The sequence below is a fragment of the Enhydra lutris genome, unplaced genomic scaffold (genome assembly GCF_002288905.1).
Source record: "Enhydra lutris kenyoni isolate GAN:26980312 unplaced genomic scaffold, ASM228890v2 scaffoldscaffold9, whole genome shotgun sequence".
Lineage (NCBI taxonomy): Eukaryota > Metazoa > Chordata > Mammalia > Carnivora > Mustelidae > Enhydra > Enhydra lutris.
Genome location: NW_019154093.1, coordinates 10,436,629 through 10,455,060, shown reverse-complemented (window position 1 = coordinate 10,455,060; position 18,432 = coordinate 10,436,629). Strand labels below are relative to the sequence as shown.

At 50.1% G+C, this 18,432-nt stretch overlaps 1 protein-coding gene across 1 annotated transcript; it reads right to left on the bottom strand.

The window, feature by feature from the left end:
* Nucleotides 1–2,652: 2,652 nt before the first annotated feature.
* Nucleotides 2,653–17,342, bottom strand: LOC111143527 (peptidylprolyl isomerase E). The gene is made up of 10 exons (XM_022497341.1): nt 17,291–17,342; nt 16,255–16,353; nt 15,626–15,669; nt 15,115–15,141; nt 13,882–13,963; nt 13,071–13,171; nt 10,736–10,859; nt 4,337–4,522; nt 3,237–3,379; nt 2,653–3,062 (listed from the first exon to the last, which is right to left on the bottom strand). The coding sequence occupies exons 1-10, from the start codon at nt 17,319–17,321 to the stop codon at nt 2,994–2,996; spliced, it is 906 nt and encodes a 301-aa protein (XP_022353049.1). The 5' UTR covers nt 17,322–17,342; the 3' UTR covers nt 2,653–2,993.
* Between the last annotated feature and the right edge of the window lie 1,090 nt (nt 17,343–18,432).

Below are 18,432 nucleotides of genomic sequence, written 5' to 3'. Positions count from 1 at the left end.
ATTGGGATCATACCGTCTTCTATAAATTGTTTTGAAATATGCTTTTCCCACTTCATTATGCAGTAAGAAAAATTTTCCTGTTAATAAATGTTTTTTGAAAACATGGCTTTTTAGATTTTTTAACCCCCGAAGGCTACGAGACTCAGTGTTCACAACTAAAAAGTAGGTCACTAAATGCCTTCCTGGGAGGGTTGCTGCAGGCCGCCATGACCGGCACCTAGAGCCCACAGCGCCTGAAGGCAGACGTGCTGTCTGAGAGGGAGCTCCAGCAGCCGCAGGCCTGATCTCAGGGCCACAGCCCAAAGGAGTCTGCGCACTGGCAAAACCCAGCCCTGTTTGCCACAATGAGCAACGTGCACACCGACCAGGCCACCCTGGATGGGAGCCAGACAGACCGAGGAAGGCACTCTGCCCTTTGGGCCATAGCAAATGCTGCATGGCCCCTTCAGGTCCACTTCTGTCAGTGCAGAGACTGCCCACGGAACAGGCTGGTGCTGGGCTGTGACAGCCGAACCAGGCCGTGGGGCCACTCTTCCCCGGGCCCCAGGCCCCTCCTGCCTGGCAGAGAAGAGCGTGGCTTCCTTGGGTCTCCCCAGAGGATCCACACTCATTACAGGGACCGTGACTGTGTCTTCCCCCAGGGCCTTGGGCCCCTGCCATAGCCTGAGGCTAGAGCCCAGTAAAACTCCCAGGACCACACTGAACTATGGGGAGGCAGGCCAAGCTTCCTATCCCAGCTCTGCCGTATTCTGGGTGACCTTTGCAGCATGTCACCCGAGCCTTGGTTTCCCTCTGTATAGAGTTCCACTGTGGATACGATGATAATACCTGGATACTCCGGAGCGCACTGGGAGGGGCAGTGGTGCCCAGTGGGTGCTAACAGAGAAGAAGAGAAAGCAACAAGGTCATTGTCACAGAAGTTAGTCCCCTCTTGGGAGGTGGCCATGCTATGCCCTTTAAACACAAACTTTCCTAGTGACTGACTGACCTGTGATGGCCAGCGTTTGCCCTCACAGTGGAGGCCTTTGCTTTGGGGGAAGGTCTCCTTTGGGAGCCCCACGGGGCCAAGGGTAACCATGTGGTATATCCTGGCCACAGGGAGATGGAAACCCCAAGCAGGAGCTCAGCTAAGGGCTGGGAGTCTGTTGGGCCCAGAAAAGCCAGAGGCAGGGCAAGAATGCCATCCTCCCTCACAGGAGCGCTCCTGGGGCCACCAGGGCCAGGAGGCATCAGGCCTCTCCTGCACCTGGCTTGTCCAGATCTCAAGATGAAAAAGCCCAGCCCAGTGGATTCTGAATCGGTCCTAGTAACCCAATCACAGAGAGGTGTCTAGTGGCCATGGGGCTCAGTCCCTGCTTGGGCCTTCAGCAGGTGAGAGATTCTCGAAAACCACCTGACTGAGCAGTATGTGGGGAGGGAAGCATGTGGAGAGGGAAGGGAGAGAGAAGCCAGCCTGATGTGAGCAGTGGCTGCATTAGAAGGAGCAGAGCTCAGCATGGGGTGGGGCCATGTCTTTCAGCAATTAGCAAGCTCTTCCTGTAAAGGTTTGAGTAGTCAATATTTTAGGCTTTGAAGCTGTGTTGGTTCATTTTATGTGTCAGTTTGGCTAGGCCACGATAGCCGGTTTTTGGTCAAACACCAGTCTAGATGTTGCTGAGAAGGTACTTTTCAGATGCGATCAATGTCTAAATCTTAGCAGATTGGAAGTAGCACAGATTACCCTCCATAATGTGGGTGGGCCTCATCTAATCAGTGGAAGGCTATTAAGAGAGAGAAGACAGAGACTGCACGAGGGAGGAGGAATTCTGCCTCCAGCCAGCCTTTGGATTCGAATTGCAACATCAGCTCTTTCCTGGGTCTCCAGCCTGCCAGCCCTGCAGAATTCCAACTTGCTACCCCCCACAATCATGGAGCCAAATCCTTAAAATAAATCAATCTCTCTATGCATATCTATACCTATCCTACTGGTTCTGTTTCTCTGGAAAGCTCTAACCCAGAGACGATACAGTATCTGTCCCTGAAGTAGGGACGCAGCCACAGATAAATATGTAAATGGATGGATATGACTGGATTCCAGTAACTTTATGCACAAAGGCAGCAGCAGGCTGAATTAGGCCCACAGAGTTGGGTGACCTCCTGCCTCCAGACAAGTAAGCAAAATACCTGGCACAGAGAAGGCACTTCGAGTTATAAAATAGCATTCACAAATTCCGTAGAATGGGGGTGCCTGGCTGGCTCAGTCAGTCAGTAGAGCAGGCAATTGAGAGTTGCAGGCAATCTCAGGGTCATGAGTTCAAGCCCCACACTGGGCGTAGAGCTTACGTAAAAAAACCTCTGTAGACTGACTATGAAGAAACAAATGAATTGTTGAGAATCATAACATACCCTTGCTGCCTCAAGGACTGGCCAGGAGGAGTTCAGGAGTGGAGGCAGCAAGACACAGGGACGTCTTCGGTATTTCTGATTTCCATTGTCCTGACCATGGTCTGACAAGGGTACTGGGCTTCAGATCTCCCACCTGACATCTCTGGGAATCCACCCAAGGGAGGAAAGAAAAGCTAAGCCCTACCCCTCTGGCAGCCTAACTCAGCAGGACCGCTCAGCCACAGACGCAATCCCTGACAACCCCTAGGAACTAGCTGGACTCAGCAGTACAAGAACGAGGGTTTATTTTACCAGAAGCGATGTCCAGGAGCCCCACGGGTGGGCCCAGGAGAAGTCGTGGCAGCAAAGGCCTAGAAAAGGCCACAGACAGCCCGACCCCAGTAGGGAAGGCGGTGCCTCTGTGCACTCCCAGGCACAGAGCCACACCTGGGAGAGAGCCAGAGGGAGTCCAGGCCGCGTCTGCAGAAGAGCCGCTCCAAGCTGACCCCAAGAAGGGCCACAACACACATCCCTGCTCGCCGCAGAGGGGACAGGCGACCTCACGTGTTGGTTCCCAGGCGGATGGATCCTGGACAGGCAGGGGCGGCACAGAGATGGCCAGCGCAGACTCACACGTACTCCCCGCAGTCGGCGATGATCACTTTCTGCTTTGGCTTCCCGTCCTTGCTGCCCTGGGCCTTTGTGGGGACAGAAGAGGGAGAGAAACCAGGGAGGCTGGAGAGTAAGGAGCAGCTCAGGGATGCCCTCTCCAGGTGCCTGCTGCCGCCCGAGCAGAAGCAGACCTCCCTGGGAGCAGCCGTGGCCCCCTCTCCAGCTGTCCCCCTGGGCCCAGGGCCCGGGCAGCCACCCACCTCAATCTGCCGCAGGACATCCAGGCCTTCTGTGACCTCCCCAAACACCACGTGCTTGCCATCCAGCCAGTCCGTCTTGTCACACGTCAGGAAGAACTGGGAGCCATTGGTGTTTGGGCCAGAGTTGGCCATGGAGAGCAGGCCTGGGGGAGAGAAGGAGTGCGTCACCCCCTTCCCCCGGCCCCCAACCCACAAAGGGATGTCTGTGCGGGAGATGGGGCAGTGGAAATGCTGCCAGAAGCCGGCCCAGGATGTGGGCCGAGAACTGGCCACGGGCAAGATGGATGCTGTTGGCATCTGTGGTAAGAGTGGCTTCAGAGACAGGGTGGGGCTCGAAGTCTGGCTGAAGGGGGAGAGAGAGAACAAAAGGCAGGGAGGCTGCACTTTTCCAACAAGTTTTCCTTACCAGGGCATTGGAGGCATGGACGACAGCTCACACAAGTCAAAGGAGGGCTCTTTTTTTAAAGATCAATACCACATACTTTCACGTTGCTGGGCTGATCCAGCAGAGCAGGGGACGCGGCCACAAGGCAGCAGGGGGACAACTATAGAAGCTATGCTTCCTTGGTGGGAGAGAAGGGATGGGGTCCAGGCCATGAGCAGAGGGGCCACCCGCAGGAGACAGCTCACGCCCTTCCTCAGAGGGAAGGCAGAGCGGGTGCGTTGGGAGGGATGCAGGGGGCCATGTATCCACTTGGAGGGTGCTGTGGAGGCTTCAGGAATGAAGGGAAGGGGCAATGGTGGTCTCGGACAGGGACCAAGCATGATTCCTTGAGGGGCTCTAGCAGCACAGCTCAGGCCCCTGAAGTGTAGTCCTGAATTTCAAGATGATCACGCAGCACAGCAGCTGTCTTTCTCCAGCTGCTGGGGGACCAGCCGCTTGCAGAGAGGTATGTCCGACAGAGAAACGGGGCTGCTGGGCTGATGGACCCAGCTCACCACGGCAGGCCCGAGCTGGAGCTAGACCACGGTGGGTTTGCACGGCAGGAAGTAGACAGATGGATGCTGCTTCCCCGACCCTGGCCAGGCCGCACACTGGCGCTGGGTCACCGGCTGGCTCGCCTGCAGACCTCAGCCCCCCACACCCCATCAGCTCCTACCTGGTCCCGTGTGTTTGAGGATAAAGTTCTCATCGTCGAACTTCTTCCCAAAGATGGACTTGCCCCCTGTGCCGTTGTGGTTCGTGAAGTCGCCACCCTGGCACATGAACTGGGGGATAATCCGGTGGAAGCTGCTTCCCTTAAAGCCAAAGCCCTTCTCGTGGGTGCACAGGCATCGGAAATTCTCTGGTGCAGAGAAAGGAAAAGGTATAGAGGTCAGGAAACAAAAGAGAGCCGTTCGTCGGGCCGTGGGCTCACTGTGCCTCACGTTCCACGGGAGACAAGGAAGGGAGCCACCAAAGCTGCCAGCAAGATGCTAGGGGCCGTGGGGCCCACGGACAGTCCCAGCTGAGCTGCTGCAACCACGTGAAGATGGACTCTGGAGTGCGCCACACGGGGGTGTGGGGTCAGGCGCAGGACGCAGGGCTAGGAGCTGTGGGCAGCACCGGCAGGAAAACCAGGACCTGTGGCACATTCGTGGCCATCGGGATGGGCATCTGATATGACTCAGGGCTGCCCATGACAGCTACCCCCTTCCCATCGCTCCTAGCCCATGTACTCTAATAACACCAAAGTCTCTGAGGAAACAACAAAACACAACAACCCCCCCCAAAACAAAACCTCTGAAGCTAGATTCTAATAAACTATATTTGTTTAGTATTTGTATTTTCATTAAAAAATATGCTGTGGATTCCAAACCTTTGTGATCCTCACACTGTAAAGGACTAGAGAGACTCCAGTTAAAAAGGAAAATTGAATACCTGTGTTCCAGCTCTGCTCTACTCTGAATGGAGGGCAACTCATTTTTTTTTTTTTTTTTTTAGGATTTTATTTATTTGTCAGAGAGAGCATAAGCACGGGGAGCAGCAGGCAGGAGGAGAAGCCGTCTCCGCACTGAGCAGGGAGTACAATGTGGGACTCGATGCCAGGATCCCGGGATCATGACCTAAGCTGAAGGCAAATGCTTACCAACTGAGCCACCCAGGCGTCCCGGTTTCTTTTTACTTTTTCTTTCTTTTTCTTTCTTTCTTTCTTTCTTTTTTTTTTTTTTTTAAAGAAAAACTAAACAGAATCTTACCAGAAAACACAGGGGCAAATCTTTGTGACTCTGGATTTGGCAAGTTTCTTTTCTTCTTCTTTTTTTAAAATTTTATTTATTTATTTGACAGACAGAGATCACAAGGAGGCAGAGAGGCAGGCAGGGGTGGGGGGAGCAGGCTCCCCGCTGAGCAGAGAGCCCGATGCGGGGCTCGATCCCAGGACCCTGAGATCATGACCTGAGCTGAAGGCAGAGGCTTTAACCCACTGAGCCACCCAGGTGCCCCTGGATTTGGCAAGTTTCTTAAACATGACACCCAAAGCACAAATGATAAAAGAGAAAAAATAAAATTACCTCGTCAAAACTAAAAACCTTTGTGGATCAGAGGACACTCAATAGAAAAGGCAACCCACAGAATGGGAGAAAGTATCTGTAAATCTTATCTGGTGAGAGTTCAATACCCAGAATATATAATGAACTCCTACAACTCAGTAACAGAAAGACGAACAATGCAATTGATAAATGGGTAAAAAACTTGAACAGACACTTCTCCAAAGAAGATCTACAAATGACCCATACAACCAAGAAAAGATGCTCAACACCATTAGCAAATGTGGGAAATGCCAATCAAAACCACAATGAGATACCGCTTTGCACTCACTGTGATGGCCGTTATCAACAGAAAATAACAAGTGTCGGTAGGAAAATGGAGAAACTGAGACCCTCGTACATTGAGGTGGGAATGTAAAGTGGTACAGCCACTGTAGAAAAGAGTCTGGCAATTTCTCAAAAAGGTAAACACGGAATTGCCATGTGAGTACATTTCCACCCCTAGGTATATACGCAGAAGAGCTGACAATAGGTGTTAAAACACATACTGGCACACGAATGTCCATGGCAGCATTATTCATGAGAGCCAAAAAGTAGAAACAATGCTCATATCCATCAATAAATGAACGAACAACATGTCACATATCCAGAAGATGGGATATTATGCAGCCATAAAAAAGGGACAGAACCCCAACACATAACGTGGATAAACCCTGAACACATACTAAGTGAAAAAAAGCCAGTTACAAGGAAAGGACCACATAGTGTATGATTCTATTTATAGGAAATGCCTAGAGCAGGCAAATCCAGAGATGGGGGGTAGAGGAGAGGCCCCCAGGGGCAGGAGGGAGACCATGAGGAGTGGGCTCATGGGATCAGCAGTTCGATGCGGGCTGAACAAAGTTTGGAGACAGTGGGGATGGTCGTACAACACTGTGAATGCGATCAATGCCCGTGAACCGTACACTTAAAAATGGTTTAAAAAGGGGGCGCCTGGGTGGCTCAGTGGGTTTAAGCCTCTGCCTTCGACTCAGGTCATGATCCCAGGGCCCTGGGATTGAGCCCTGCACCGGGCTATCTGCTTGGCGGGGAGCCTGCTTCCCCCCCACTCTCTCTGCTTCCCTCTCTGCCTGCTTGTGATCTCTATCTGTCAAATAAACAAATAAAATATTTTTTAAAAAATGGTTTAAAAGGCCAAAGAGAGAGAGAGAGAGAGAGAGAGAGAGGAAAGAGAGAGAGAAAGGAGACCAGGCAACATAAAAGTTTTGAAAGCTAGGAAACAGACAGATGAATCATACCAGATGTAGCAGACCTCAGAAAGCTGAATCTCAGCACCTACACCCTGATGTTTTTAGCAATATTATCAGCAACAGCCAAATGATGGAAAGAGCCCAAATGTCCACCGACTGAGGAATGGATAAAGAAGATGCGGTGTATATACACAAGGGAGTAGCACTCATTCACAGAAAGGAATGAAATCTTGCCATTTGCAATACTGTGGATGGAACTAGAGGGTATTATGCTGAGCGGAATAAGCTAGTCAGAGAAAGACAATTATCGTGATTTCACTCGTACGTGGAATTTAAGAAATGAAGCAGACGAGCAGAGGGGAAAAAAAAAGAGAGGGAGGCAAACCATAAGTGATGAATCACTGAATTCTACTCCCCAAACTATTATTATATGCTATGTTAACAAACTGGACTTTAAATAAAAACTTGAAACATTTAAAACAAAAAAGAAAAGAAAAGAAAGTTGAATCTTAAAAGCTGACAGAGCTGAGAACCAACTTACTCTATGCTACAGAAATGCCGAAAGCTCAGGTCCAAGGTGAAAGTAGTTCTAAAAACAGTAAAGTCGGCTATTTAAGAAAACAGCTAACCCTCGGATCCTCCCCCACCCCGCAGGCAGCTGGCTGGAGGCTGCTTTCTGGTGGGTACAAGCCGAGGTCTCTGGCCGGGGATACACTAGACGTAGCTGGGGGCTGAGGGACCCTAGTGACAAACAGGAATTAGGTGAAGGTTTCTACACTAGCCCCACTTCCCACCACCACGATGGCTAATAACTGGATGTAGAGCCTCGAGCAGGAGACTAGACTCTTCTCAGGGGACTCCCAGCTGTCCAAGAGAATATGTCAGGGAAATGGACATTTGGGGTCTGACAGAAGAAGACCCCAAATGAATCACCCCACAGTGGAAGCCGTAGCCAGCAAGCCTTAGCAATGCCTAGGAAGTTCTCCTAGGAAGTTCTGCAAGCACATAGTTAGGGACCCATTCTTACATATGAGGGAGGCATCTCATGTGAAAAGCAAAGACCAAAACAAACAGACCAAACACAAAGCAAAACATAATACTCAGGAAAAAGCGATTTAAGACATAAAATATAGGAAGAAAAAACTCAGTAATGTCCTCAGAAAGATGAAATGATCTTACCTCTGGGAAATAAGCACAGAGTGCTATAGAGAAAGAACACTTAGGAAGGCTCCAGAAAGAGAGAAATCAGAGGGGACAAAAGCAAACAAATAATTTAAAGAAAATTTCCCTAACCAGAGGATAAAACACTGTCCTGTGGGTGTGGTACACAGAGTAACAGCCCCTAAACAAGTCCACGCCAGTCCCTGGAAGCTGAGAACCTGTTATGGCAAGAGAGCCTTTGCAGACACGATTAGGGTTATGGATGGACCTCGAGATGGGGAAAACAACCCCAATTATCTGGATGAGCCTAATATGATCATGAGCCTGTCATAGAACTTTCCCCAGGTGGGGTTAGAAAGATTCAAAATGTGGGAAGGACTGGATCCACCATTGCTGGCTCCGAAGACGGAGGAAGGGGGGTGGGTGCTGCGAGCCTCCAGAAGCTGGGAATAGCCCTCAGCTGACAGCAGCAAGGAAATAGGGTACCTCAGTCCTACAGACGCAGGGAACTGAATTCTGCCGACAACCTGAATATGCCTGGAAACGTCCCCCCCAGCACTTCCAATAGGGAAGGCAGTGACCCAGCCATCTTCATTGTAGCCTACAGGACTTCTGGCCTACAGAATGGGAGATCATTTAAATTTGTGTTGTCATAAGCCACTAAGTTTGTGGTCATCTGTGACAACAACAAGAGAAAACTAGTACAGTGGGGCCCACTGAATATCCAGATTCATGTAAGATTTAGCCAAAGGCACATGGTTTTAGAACACAGGACATGGGGCGCCTGGGTGGCTCAGTGGGTTAAAGCCTCTGCCTTCGGCTCAGGACATGGTTTCAGGGTCCTGGGATCAAGCCCCGCATCGGGCTCTATGCTCGGCAGAGTCTGCTTCCTCCTCTCTCTCTGCCTGCCTCTCTGCCTACTTGTGATCTCTGTCTGTCAAATAAATAAATAAAACCTTTAAAAAAAAAAAAAAAAAAAAAAGAACACCGGACAGACAGCCTACAAGCCTCTAGACGGGGCTATTGAACAGCTCTTAAGCCCCTGGCTAATGCAACCGAGTAAACGAATTTTAATTTTATTTAATTTAAATTTCAACAGTCAGATACGGCTAGTGGCTACTATATCGGACAGCTCAGCACTAGACAGAAAAGAAGTTTTATGTAAAGGATCTAGAATCGGAACGACATTAGAATTCTCTAGAAATCTACACCCTAACTGTCCATTAAGTGGGAAGGTACGTGTATTTCGCCTTCACTCTCCAAAAATGGACTTCCCAAGCTTTTTGCTGCAGAAGCTTACAGAAGGAGGTCTTCTACTAAAATGAGGGAATACACCAAAAAAGAAGACAGAAGAGAGTCTAACCTAAGAGGTGAACACAGGAGACCCCACGACACTCGCTGTACAGTGGGCCTGGACAGCACGGTCCAGGCTGGGGAGAGTCAGAAGGCTCCAAGGAGGAACTTCTGCAGGGGAGGGAAACTGACAGAATATCTGCTGTGTGTGAACATGAGGAGAGATTTACACAGGCAGCAGAATCGGGGGAGCATCAGGAATAAACGAACAGAAGACTAAGCTTGTGTGAAAACTGGACAATTACGAATCCCAGGAAAACAAAATGCTGTGCATGAAAGGAGGTTACCCTAGTACGATGCTTACATAGTGAGAATAACCTGTGGCCTAACCAAACTTACGGTAACTATGCAAGGAAGATGAAGGGACAGCGAGAGAGATAAGCTGATTCCTTATCTCCTGAATGGAAAGCCAACAGAGGTCTAAAACAAAAAACCAGGAAGTAGCAACATAAAAATCTCTTCTCTACCAATACGGAGGTAGACGCTGAAAGAACCAGCTGGAAGTTGAAACCACTGCCTCTGACGAGCAGCAGATGGTGTTGGTGGGGCGCCAGGGTCAGGGCCAGGGTCAGGGGCCTGCTGTTTTTCAAAACAAGCTTTGTGAAATTGACTTTTTAAACTATGTGTCTACATAACAAAATTAAGATTAAAAAAAAAAAATGAGTGGAAGTTGGTATTTACACTAGAAAGACTCAAGAAACTGTTAGTTAACAGCAGTTACTTTTGGGCGCCTGGGGGGCTCAGTGGGTTAAGCCTCTGCCTTTGGCTCAAGTCATGATCTCAGGGTCCTGGGATCGAGCCCCCTATCAGGCTCTCTGCTCAGCAAGAGGCCTGCTCCACCGCCCCCCCATCTCTCTGTCTACTTGTGATCTCTCTCTCTCTGTCAAAATAAAATAATAATAATTAATTAAAACAAAACAAAAAACCAAACAGTCACTTTTGGAGAATAAAACCGAATATGGAGAAGGGAGGAAAAAAATGGACGTTTTCTACTTACTGCCTTCAGTATTGTTTGAATACGTATGTCCGATTTTTTTGTTTTGTTTTGTTTTACCATGAATGTATTTAAGAAGAAAATAGTAAAGCAGCACCTATAAAGCTTTAAAAGTGCCTGGCTGGACTCATTTGTTACTAGAACCGAGGGTCTGAGATGCCTCAAAGGAACTCAGGTCAGCAACAGTGTCAAGAGCACAAGAAGGGAGGCGGTGAGACCCAGGGGAAGGCCCCCTGCTCGGCCTCCAGCATCCCGCCCCAAGTCCCGCTCACCTGCTGTCATGGGGACAACATCCGAACGCAGCAGCATCTGGATGCGGCCGGCTGGCTTGTTCCCAATCTTGATGTCCATGTACACCTGAGGGTTTGAGCGGGCCTTTTTTGCCTTGGGCTCTCCCTGGACGCAGAAGAAATGGTTAGGTCGGAGAGCACCCCGCCTCCCCAAGTCAGAGAGTCTTCCGCATCCACACCAAGAACCCAGGTGCGGTGAGCGGGCTGCAGCCTGGTGCCACCAGGGAAGGCCTGGGGCCGCAGAAGGCAGCCACCAGCCAGACCCCCAGTGACATTGCTGGGGACCCCCCCAACCCCCCCACCTAGCACCGGCTAACTCAGCCCTGCCCCACAGGCTCGGGACCCCCTGGCACTCGCCCTCAAGACATGCCAGCTCCCAGCTCGCCGCACCCTGCCCCACAGTCAAAGAACCCCACCCCCCTGGCCCACAATACGTGGCTCTCCACACCCACAAACTCATCTCATGCCAGTCAGACGGACAGCACGTCCTCCCCTCTGCTGGGCCCCCTCGGACCCCCAGGCTGGCTACAATGGAGGCCAGGAGGGCAGCCCTCTGGCCTGCTCAGAAGACAGCGGGGGAGGGAGGGAGCCTGTTTCCCACCCCATGGAGACAAGGCTAAGAAGGGGATAAGAGATATTTGCAGGCATTGCATGTTCCAAAGAGAAAAATCCAAAGTTCCTAACTGGTTTGGGGCTCAGTTTAGCGGCCGTGTGCTGAGACCCGGCGCAGGCACGGAGGACACGGCTGCTGTGATAGGCTGCCACGCACAGAGCACTTGCCACGAGCAGGGCGCTATTCTCGATGTTCACATCTGTTAGCTCATCAACTCTTTACTACCATCCTGACAATCCAGCCATACTACTATTTATCCCCATTTTATAGGTGGGGAAACGGAGGTCCAAGGAAGTGCAGTCACTTGTCCAAACCAAGAGGCTGGTAAGTGGTGAAGCTGGAAATGAAACTTCAATCATCACCCCATCCCTGAGCCCACACTCTTAACCATGTTCCTCCTCCTCACTTTTTAGTTAGTAAGATGCTGACACAAGGCCCCTAACCTCACAGAATCCCTGTCTAGAAAGGGACAGGCAATAAACACTTGCGTAGGCTGCACAAGAGCAAAGACGTATAGGGAAACAGACTGGTTTTCCAGAGGGTGGAAGTGAGATGGCGAGGTGGGGGGACAGGAGCTGGGGCATGCCCCCCCAACTTTATCCCTTGGGATGGGCGGTAGGAGCCACTGAAAAGTTCTTGGCAGGAGTCAGGGCAGCAGTCTATGCCTTAAACAGATCATTCTAGCTGTCCTGATGAAGGGCTAGGGAACACTGCACCAGAGACCAGCTAGGGAGCTTCTGCTATTACGTGCAGGAGAAGAAGCTGTGGGGGCAGTGGGACAAACAGGGGAGGGGAACTCAGGAAGGTCTTCGAGAGAACTCAGCAGCACTCGAAGACACGCAGGCTCTGCTCTGTAGATGGTGTCTCTGACTGTGAAGGCCACAGGTGTGCTCTGCTTTGCAACCCAGTTTCTGGCTTGGGTCAGTGTGTGTGCGGATGGATGGTGGCAAATTGACAAGATGGAGAACAAGATTAGAGAGAGGAGGCCACCCATTCTGGGCAACTCGACATCGCCTGTGATACTTGGTGGCCAGAACGTGTGCAGCTTGACGCTAGAACAGAGACCAGGAAACGCAAGAGCACAGGAGAGGCTGCAAAGATCCCTGACTGCTACTGTTTTGGCCAAGACGAGAAGGGAAGAGGGATGCTCCGAGCCCAGAAAGAAGTCCAGAGAACACCACTCACAGGGAGCGCTGGGAAAGCCCAAGAAGCCAGCCAGAGAGGGACGCCCAGAGTCGGGAGAGAGTGCCCGCAGGCTACTCCCAGGGAGGGAGAGCCTCGGACCCATGTGCAGACTGAGGGCAGGTACCACACCCCGGCCTGCCTCCCCTGCAGGGACAGGGAGGCCGTGAGCCTGGGCAAAGTGCTTCAGTGAAGGAGAGACTGGGCAGGAGGGGTGAAGAGGAGCCCTCACTCGCCTTCCTCACCTCAGGTGTCCTCCTCATCAGCAGGTAATCCCAACCCGGGACTGGGCAGGGCTGGGCAGAGTGGAGTAGCTCATCACACAGAGCACAAGGTGAGGGACCTACCGTTTGTCTCTTTCACTCAGTCAATACCCCCTTTACCACAATACTAAGACCTTATTTTTTAATATGTTTTAAAATATGTTTTGCAAATTTCCACAAAAACTTGAAAAAAAAAAAAAAGTCTCTTATGGAAAGTGCCAGCCCCCCACCCTGGGGAGGCGCATGCCTTCGAACTCACCTCCTGGGTTTCCACTTTGGGAGGCTCTGACCCTTCCTCCTCCTTATTTTCTTCAAGAGTCTTCCCAGAAAACTTCTTCAGCCAGTCATCATCTGACCACACTGCAAGGAAAGGAATTGAACAAATGCTCAGAAATTCAAGCCGTCGGCCCACGGCTCACCAGCTGCTTCTGTCTGCAAAGTGGAACATAGTGACCCTCTCAGCCAGAGGCTTCGGCTGAGGGAACTCCCAAGTATAACGTTTCCACTGGGAATGTCAGCCCTGAAGTCCAGCTCTTAGAAGGCCAAGTAAAAAAAGCACACCAATGGGCGCCTGGGTGGCTCAGTTGTTAAGCGTCTGCCTTCAGCTCAGGTCATGATCCCGGAGTCCTGGGATCGAGCCCCACATTGGGCTCCCTGCTCAGCGGCGAGCCTGCTTCTCCCTCTCCTGCTCCCCCTGCTTGTTTTCCCTCTCTTGCTGTCTCTCTCTGTCAAATAAATAAATAAATAAAATCTAAAACAAAACAAAACTATGCCAAGATGAAAGGTGTAGCCTTGCCAGTTCCAACCCTTGATGGGAACATCTCAGGAACGAAGTGGAGGAAACTAGGAAAGATGGGAGATCAAGCAGGGTTTCTCTCCTAATGCAAACAATTACTCTGAGAAGCTCAACCTCTTTTTTATTTCCCACAAAGGTGGCTCATGCCCTTTGCCAACACAAACCATCCAGAGCGGCGTTCAGCACCTACTTCCAAGTAAATCCGGATAAAAATGCAACCAGGGCCACAGTGGAGGGCACGCTCCACCTCCCACAGTGGAGGGCCCCCACTCACCTGGTCTGGAAGAGCCCTCCTTAATCCTCATTGGTTTTGCCAGATTGACACGAATTGTCCGTCCAAAGAGCTCAGATTCATTCTGAAAAGATTGAAAACCTAGCTGCTTAAACTCCATCAGGTTACAAGAGTCAGACAGCTTTGCATTTGCTCCTGCTACATGAGAGATACGCTCATGACTCGTTTTCCCTTAATCTGTGAGCCCCAGCAGCAAGCTCTGTCTGTGCCCACCCGCCAGCAGCCCAGGCGCTACAGGCAATTTCCCTCCATCACACACCTTTCTTTCATACTAGCAAAGGCCTGTGCTCCTGAAAGTGACTCCAGATCCAGAGTGCCCTGGGATTATAGGGATACATGTAGTTTCCACGTACTTGAGCTCACCTTCAAAAGCCAAGATCTGCTTTGAAATGGTGAGAAATGATCTCGGGGGGTTGAGGAATATGTTCGGTGAGTGGGTAACAGAAGAGGAATAAAGAACTTTATCATCCAAAGATAACTGGCACCAGGAATGGTCACTTCACGTAAATCCATTTAGAGCAGTGAAGAAAGTTTCACAGTAAAAAGTTAAGGGGGAAAAAAAAAGGAATGGGACTTTATTGTGATTCAACTAAAAATAAGGGAAATAAGTTTATTATAAATTTCAGGTTTAACTACGCACTAGTTTGTAGAGCAAAGATACAATGGGTGCTGGTTAATTTGTGGTGTTTTTTCCAACAAGATTCTATCGACAGTATGCTGTGACATCACTGCACTTCCTATCTCATAGGAAAATCACGAATACTCCAGCATTTAATCATTACTCCCAAAGACCTCTCCAGGATATTAAAATCATCGGCATCGGGAGCACGCCCTGGCATTATCCTTATTGGAATTTCTCACTTGTAATTAGTCTGAAGCTTCATGAAATTCTGCCTCTTCTGCAACATATGCAGTTTCACTGTGCAATCAATTTACATAGTGTTTGCAATTTATTATCCGAGACATGGGGCAGCCGGTGAGAGACTGGCCAATGACAAGGATTCAAATTTGTATCACTGTTAAACGGGGAAGGACGTTTGAGTAAGGACTGATCTTATAAGGGATTAATTCACAGTGAATCTTCTCACACGACCACAGCCTTTTGCTTCCCCGTGCAACCTTGTAACTTTGGCAGTTCAGCAAACAACAGATGCACGAGGCCCCTCCGTACCACCCAAAAGCAACTACAGTAAGAATGAAGATTCTCAGCCATACCATGTTGTCAATAGCTGCTGCGGCGTCCTGCCAAGGAAAGACAAGGTCAAGTTTAGCTTCTTGTGGCGTCTAAACACATACTCGTAGCAACAGAAAAACAAAAACAAAAAAAACCAAAACAAAACAGGAAAAAGTCCCATCTATACCTCCTGCCTGGGCTGTGTGTCCGTCTAATAAAGAGCGCATCCTGGCTGAGTTTAGAGCTGCTGGCGCAGCAATCTGCCATCTCGAGGAAGGCGTAAGAAATATTCACCAGCGATGCCAGGCAAGAGCGCTCAGTGAGCAGAGCTGCAGGAGCTCGGCAGAGCAAGAGGGGCGCGTCAGTGTTGTTAATAGTCTACAATTTAATTAACTGAGGGAAGCTTTCCATTAAGCGGCACTTCCTGTCTCTATGGAAGCATCAGTTAGAGGCCTAGAAACCCAACCAAATGGGAGATCAGCTGCCTTTGTAATCGGTAACAACACTAAAAGAAGCCCAAGACTAAACACAGGTAATTCAGAATTTTCTCACCTCTGCCAACTCAAATTCAACAAAAGCAAATCCTCGGTGTTTTTCTGAAAAAAAATAAAAAAGGTTGGGGGACAAAAATAAGTAATTACCCCGGGGGGCAATGGGAAGAAACAGGGTTACAAGGAAAGTGTAGTCAGTCACGTGCCATGTCCTGACACTGGAAATTCCACCCAATCATTATTCTGGAAGAAGGAATCTCCTTCTTTAATTCTTCCCAGTTTAAACAACATTTCAAGCCATACTGAACTTTGTCTTTTAGAAGACATGGCTTAGTAATGAATTATACTTCTAATCTTTCAGGCAGTCAATTCTTCTACCAAAGCCAAATTAAAACCTTAACCTCAGCGTACAAGGCAAGCAGAAAAGTGAAGTTATTTAACTTCTCAATTATCGATCCCACATTTTGAGCATCAACGGTGCATAAAGCACGAATCCTAAAACCTTGAGTAGGATGCTCACTCTTTATCCTCAGAAAAATGCTGCTATAACTAGAAAGATCACTGTCCTGCTGCCCTAATGAGGCACCCTCTGGAACTTTCCTACATATCAACCATATTAGAATGCACATTTAGAATTTTTTCAAATTCTTTTCCTTTTAGGATTCTGAACAAGACATGAAAAGGACTCACCTGTTTCATAATCCAGAGGAATCTGAATATCTGTGATGTCTCCAAAAGGGATAAAAGCAGCATGAAGAACTTTGTCGTCCACCTCCTCTGCCAACCCACCTGCAAAGATGCCAAATGCCTTCTGAGCCATTGTCCTCCATTCTCTTGAGAAGTTCCCGCAGCCCAGTTAGCATGTGACAGCCAAGGAGAGGGGTTGCTCCATTCAGTCCTTTGGGTACATAAGCACGTTTCTCATTTGCTCCCTCAACCATCCTTATGAAACACACCTCTTCACCTTTTCTTGCAGGCGCTCATCTTAGCGCCAGGATTACTGCAATAGCTTCTTAACTGGCCTCCCTCTCCTCCACACAGCCAACTGGAGAGATCCCGAGAACATGCAGATTTTAATCCATCACTTCCCTGCTTAAACTCCTTCAAAGATTTCCCACTGTCCTCAGGATAAAGTACAAACTCCTTAGCAGCGAACACAGGCTCTTTACGACCTGGGCCCTGTCAATCATTTCACCCTCTTTCCCTCTGCTTCCTCAATTCTCTGGGTTTCCCGCAAGAGGACCCCTTTGCTCCATGGGTAAGGCTATTTCATACCTTCGGGTTTTTGCTCTTGCTGTTCCCTTTCAGTAAACACAGCTGCCCCTACTTAGGCTACAAAGTCCTCATCAAACTTCGCTACGGAGGTTTTTCTTACTTCTACTGGGTTAGTCTGCGAACTCCGTTCTTTAGGGCAGGGGCCAGGACTGAGCCATCGCTGCAGTGAGGGTCTGTAAAATGAATCGCGAGGATCTGGAGCCTCATAATATTCCTCTACCAATCCTCCCGGCCCAGCAGGTGAAGGGGTTCCCGTTAGATCTCAGCCGGCTTGGAAAAAACCCGGAAAGACGGCGGAAGTCTGGGGCTAACTCCTCGAAGCAATACCGCCATCGATCCGGCCTAGACAAAGGCTCGCCACCCTCCGCAACCGTAAACGCGTTCCTGCCCCACGCCGAGACCCACTCCGGCCCGGTTAGCCCCGATACCGCCTAGCTCCGCGCTTGCTCACCCACGTACAGCACACGCTTGGTAGTGGCCATCTTGCTCCCGCGCTCACCCGCCGGAAGTCGGCGTTCATCCCGCCCCCTTTCCCCTGCCCCGCCCCTCCGGCCCCGCCCCCGCGTCTAGGTGCCCGCAGACCCTTCCTCCCGCTGTCAGTCCGCGTCGGGGGTGGTGGGAGGCGCGCCGGCAGGAGTGAGCCGTAGCGCCCAGACCAGGTCGGTCGGTGTCAGGTGCCTTGGAAACCGGCCTGGGCGGAATCCGCCAATCCGCCAGTGAGAGAGGGAGCACAAGCAGGCGGAGTGGGGAGAGAGAAGCAGGCTTCCCGCTGAGCAGGGAGCCCAACGCGGGGCTTGATCCCAGGACCCTGGGCTGATGACCTGAGCCACCCAGGTGCCCAGTTTTTACATTTTTAAATAGATGGGGAGCGTTTTAAAACAAGAATATCTTGTCACAGGTGAAAATTAATTGTTTATAAAGTGTTATTGGAACGCAGGCATGCTCATCTCTTTTAGTATGGTAGGTGGCTTCTTTCTCAGTGTGGGCAGACTGAGTTCTGCTCTCCACCTCCTGTTCCTAGCTGGGTGCAGCCTGCTTAAGATTCTCTCTCTCTCCCTCTGCACCCCCTTCACATGCGGGCACTCATGCTCTCTCTCTCTCTCTCAAAAAAAAAAAAAAAAATAAAGTTTCCTCTAAGCTGAAGCCTAAAGGAGGAAGCAGCAGGGAGAGGAGGAAGCAGGGAGAAGATTTGAGGGAGAGACACTTGCGCACACTCAAGGAATGAAAAGGTCAGAGGGTGCAGAGGAGGGCCATAAGATCAGGCAGGAAAAGTAGGCAGCGGCCACACCAAGCAGGGCCCCATAAGCCACGTGAGGGATTAGGCAGCTTGGAGAAGCTACTGGAGGTTATCCTGGGGGAGTTCATGGTCACATTTTATGTTTTAAGATAGTGCTCTGACCACTATGTCCAGAGAGGACTGGGTGGAATCCTGGAGACCAGAAGGTTAATGCAGTTGACTAGGAAAGAGTTGGTGGCTTTTCCCCTTCAATCCACACTCCAGCTTTTTCCTAGGGTGATCTTTCTTCAAAATAAACGTAAACTCTCTAGAGCTCCCTTCTTAAACACTGATGAATGCTAATAACAAGGCTCCTA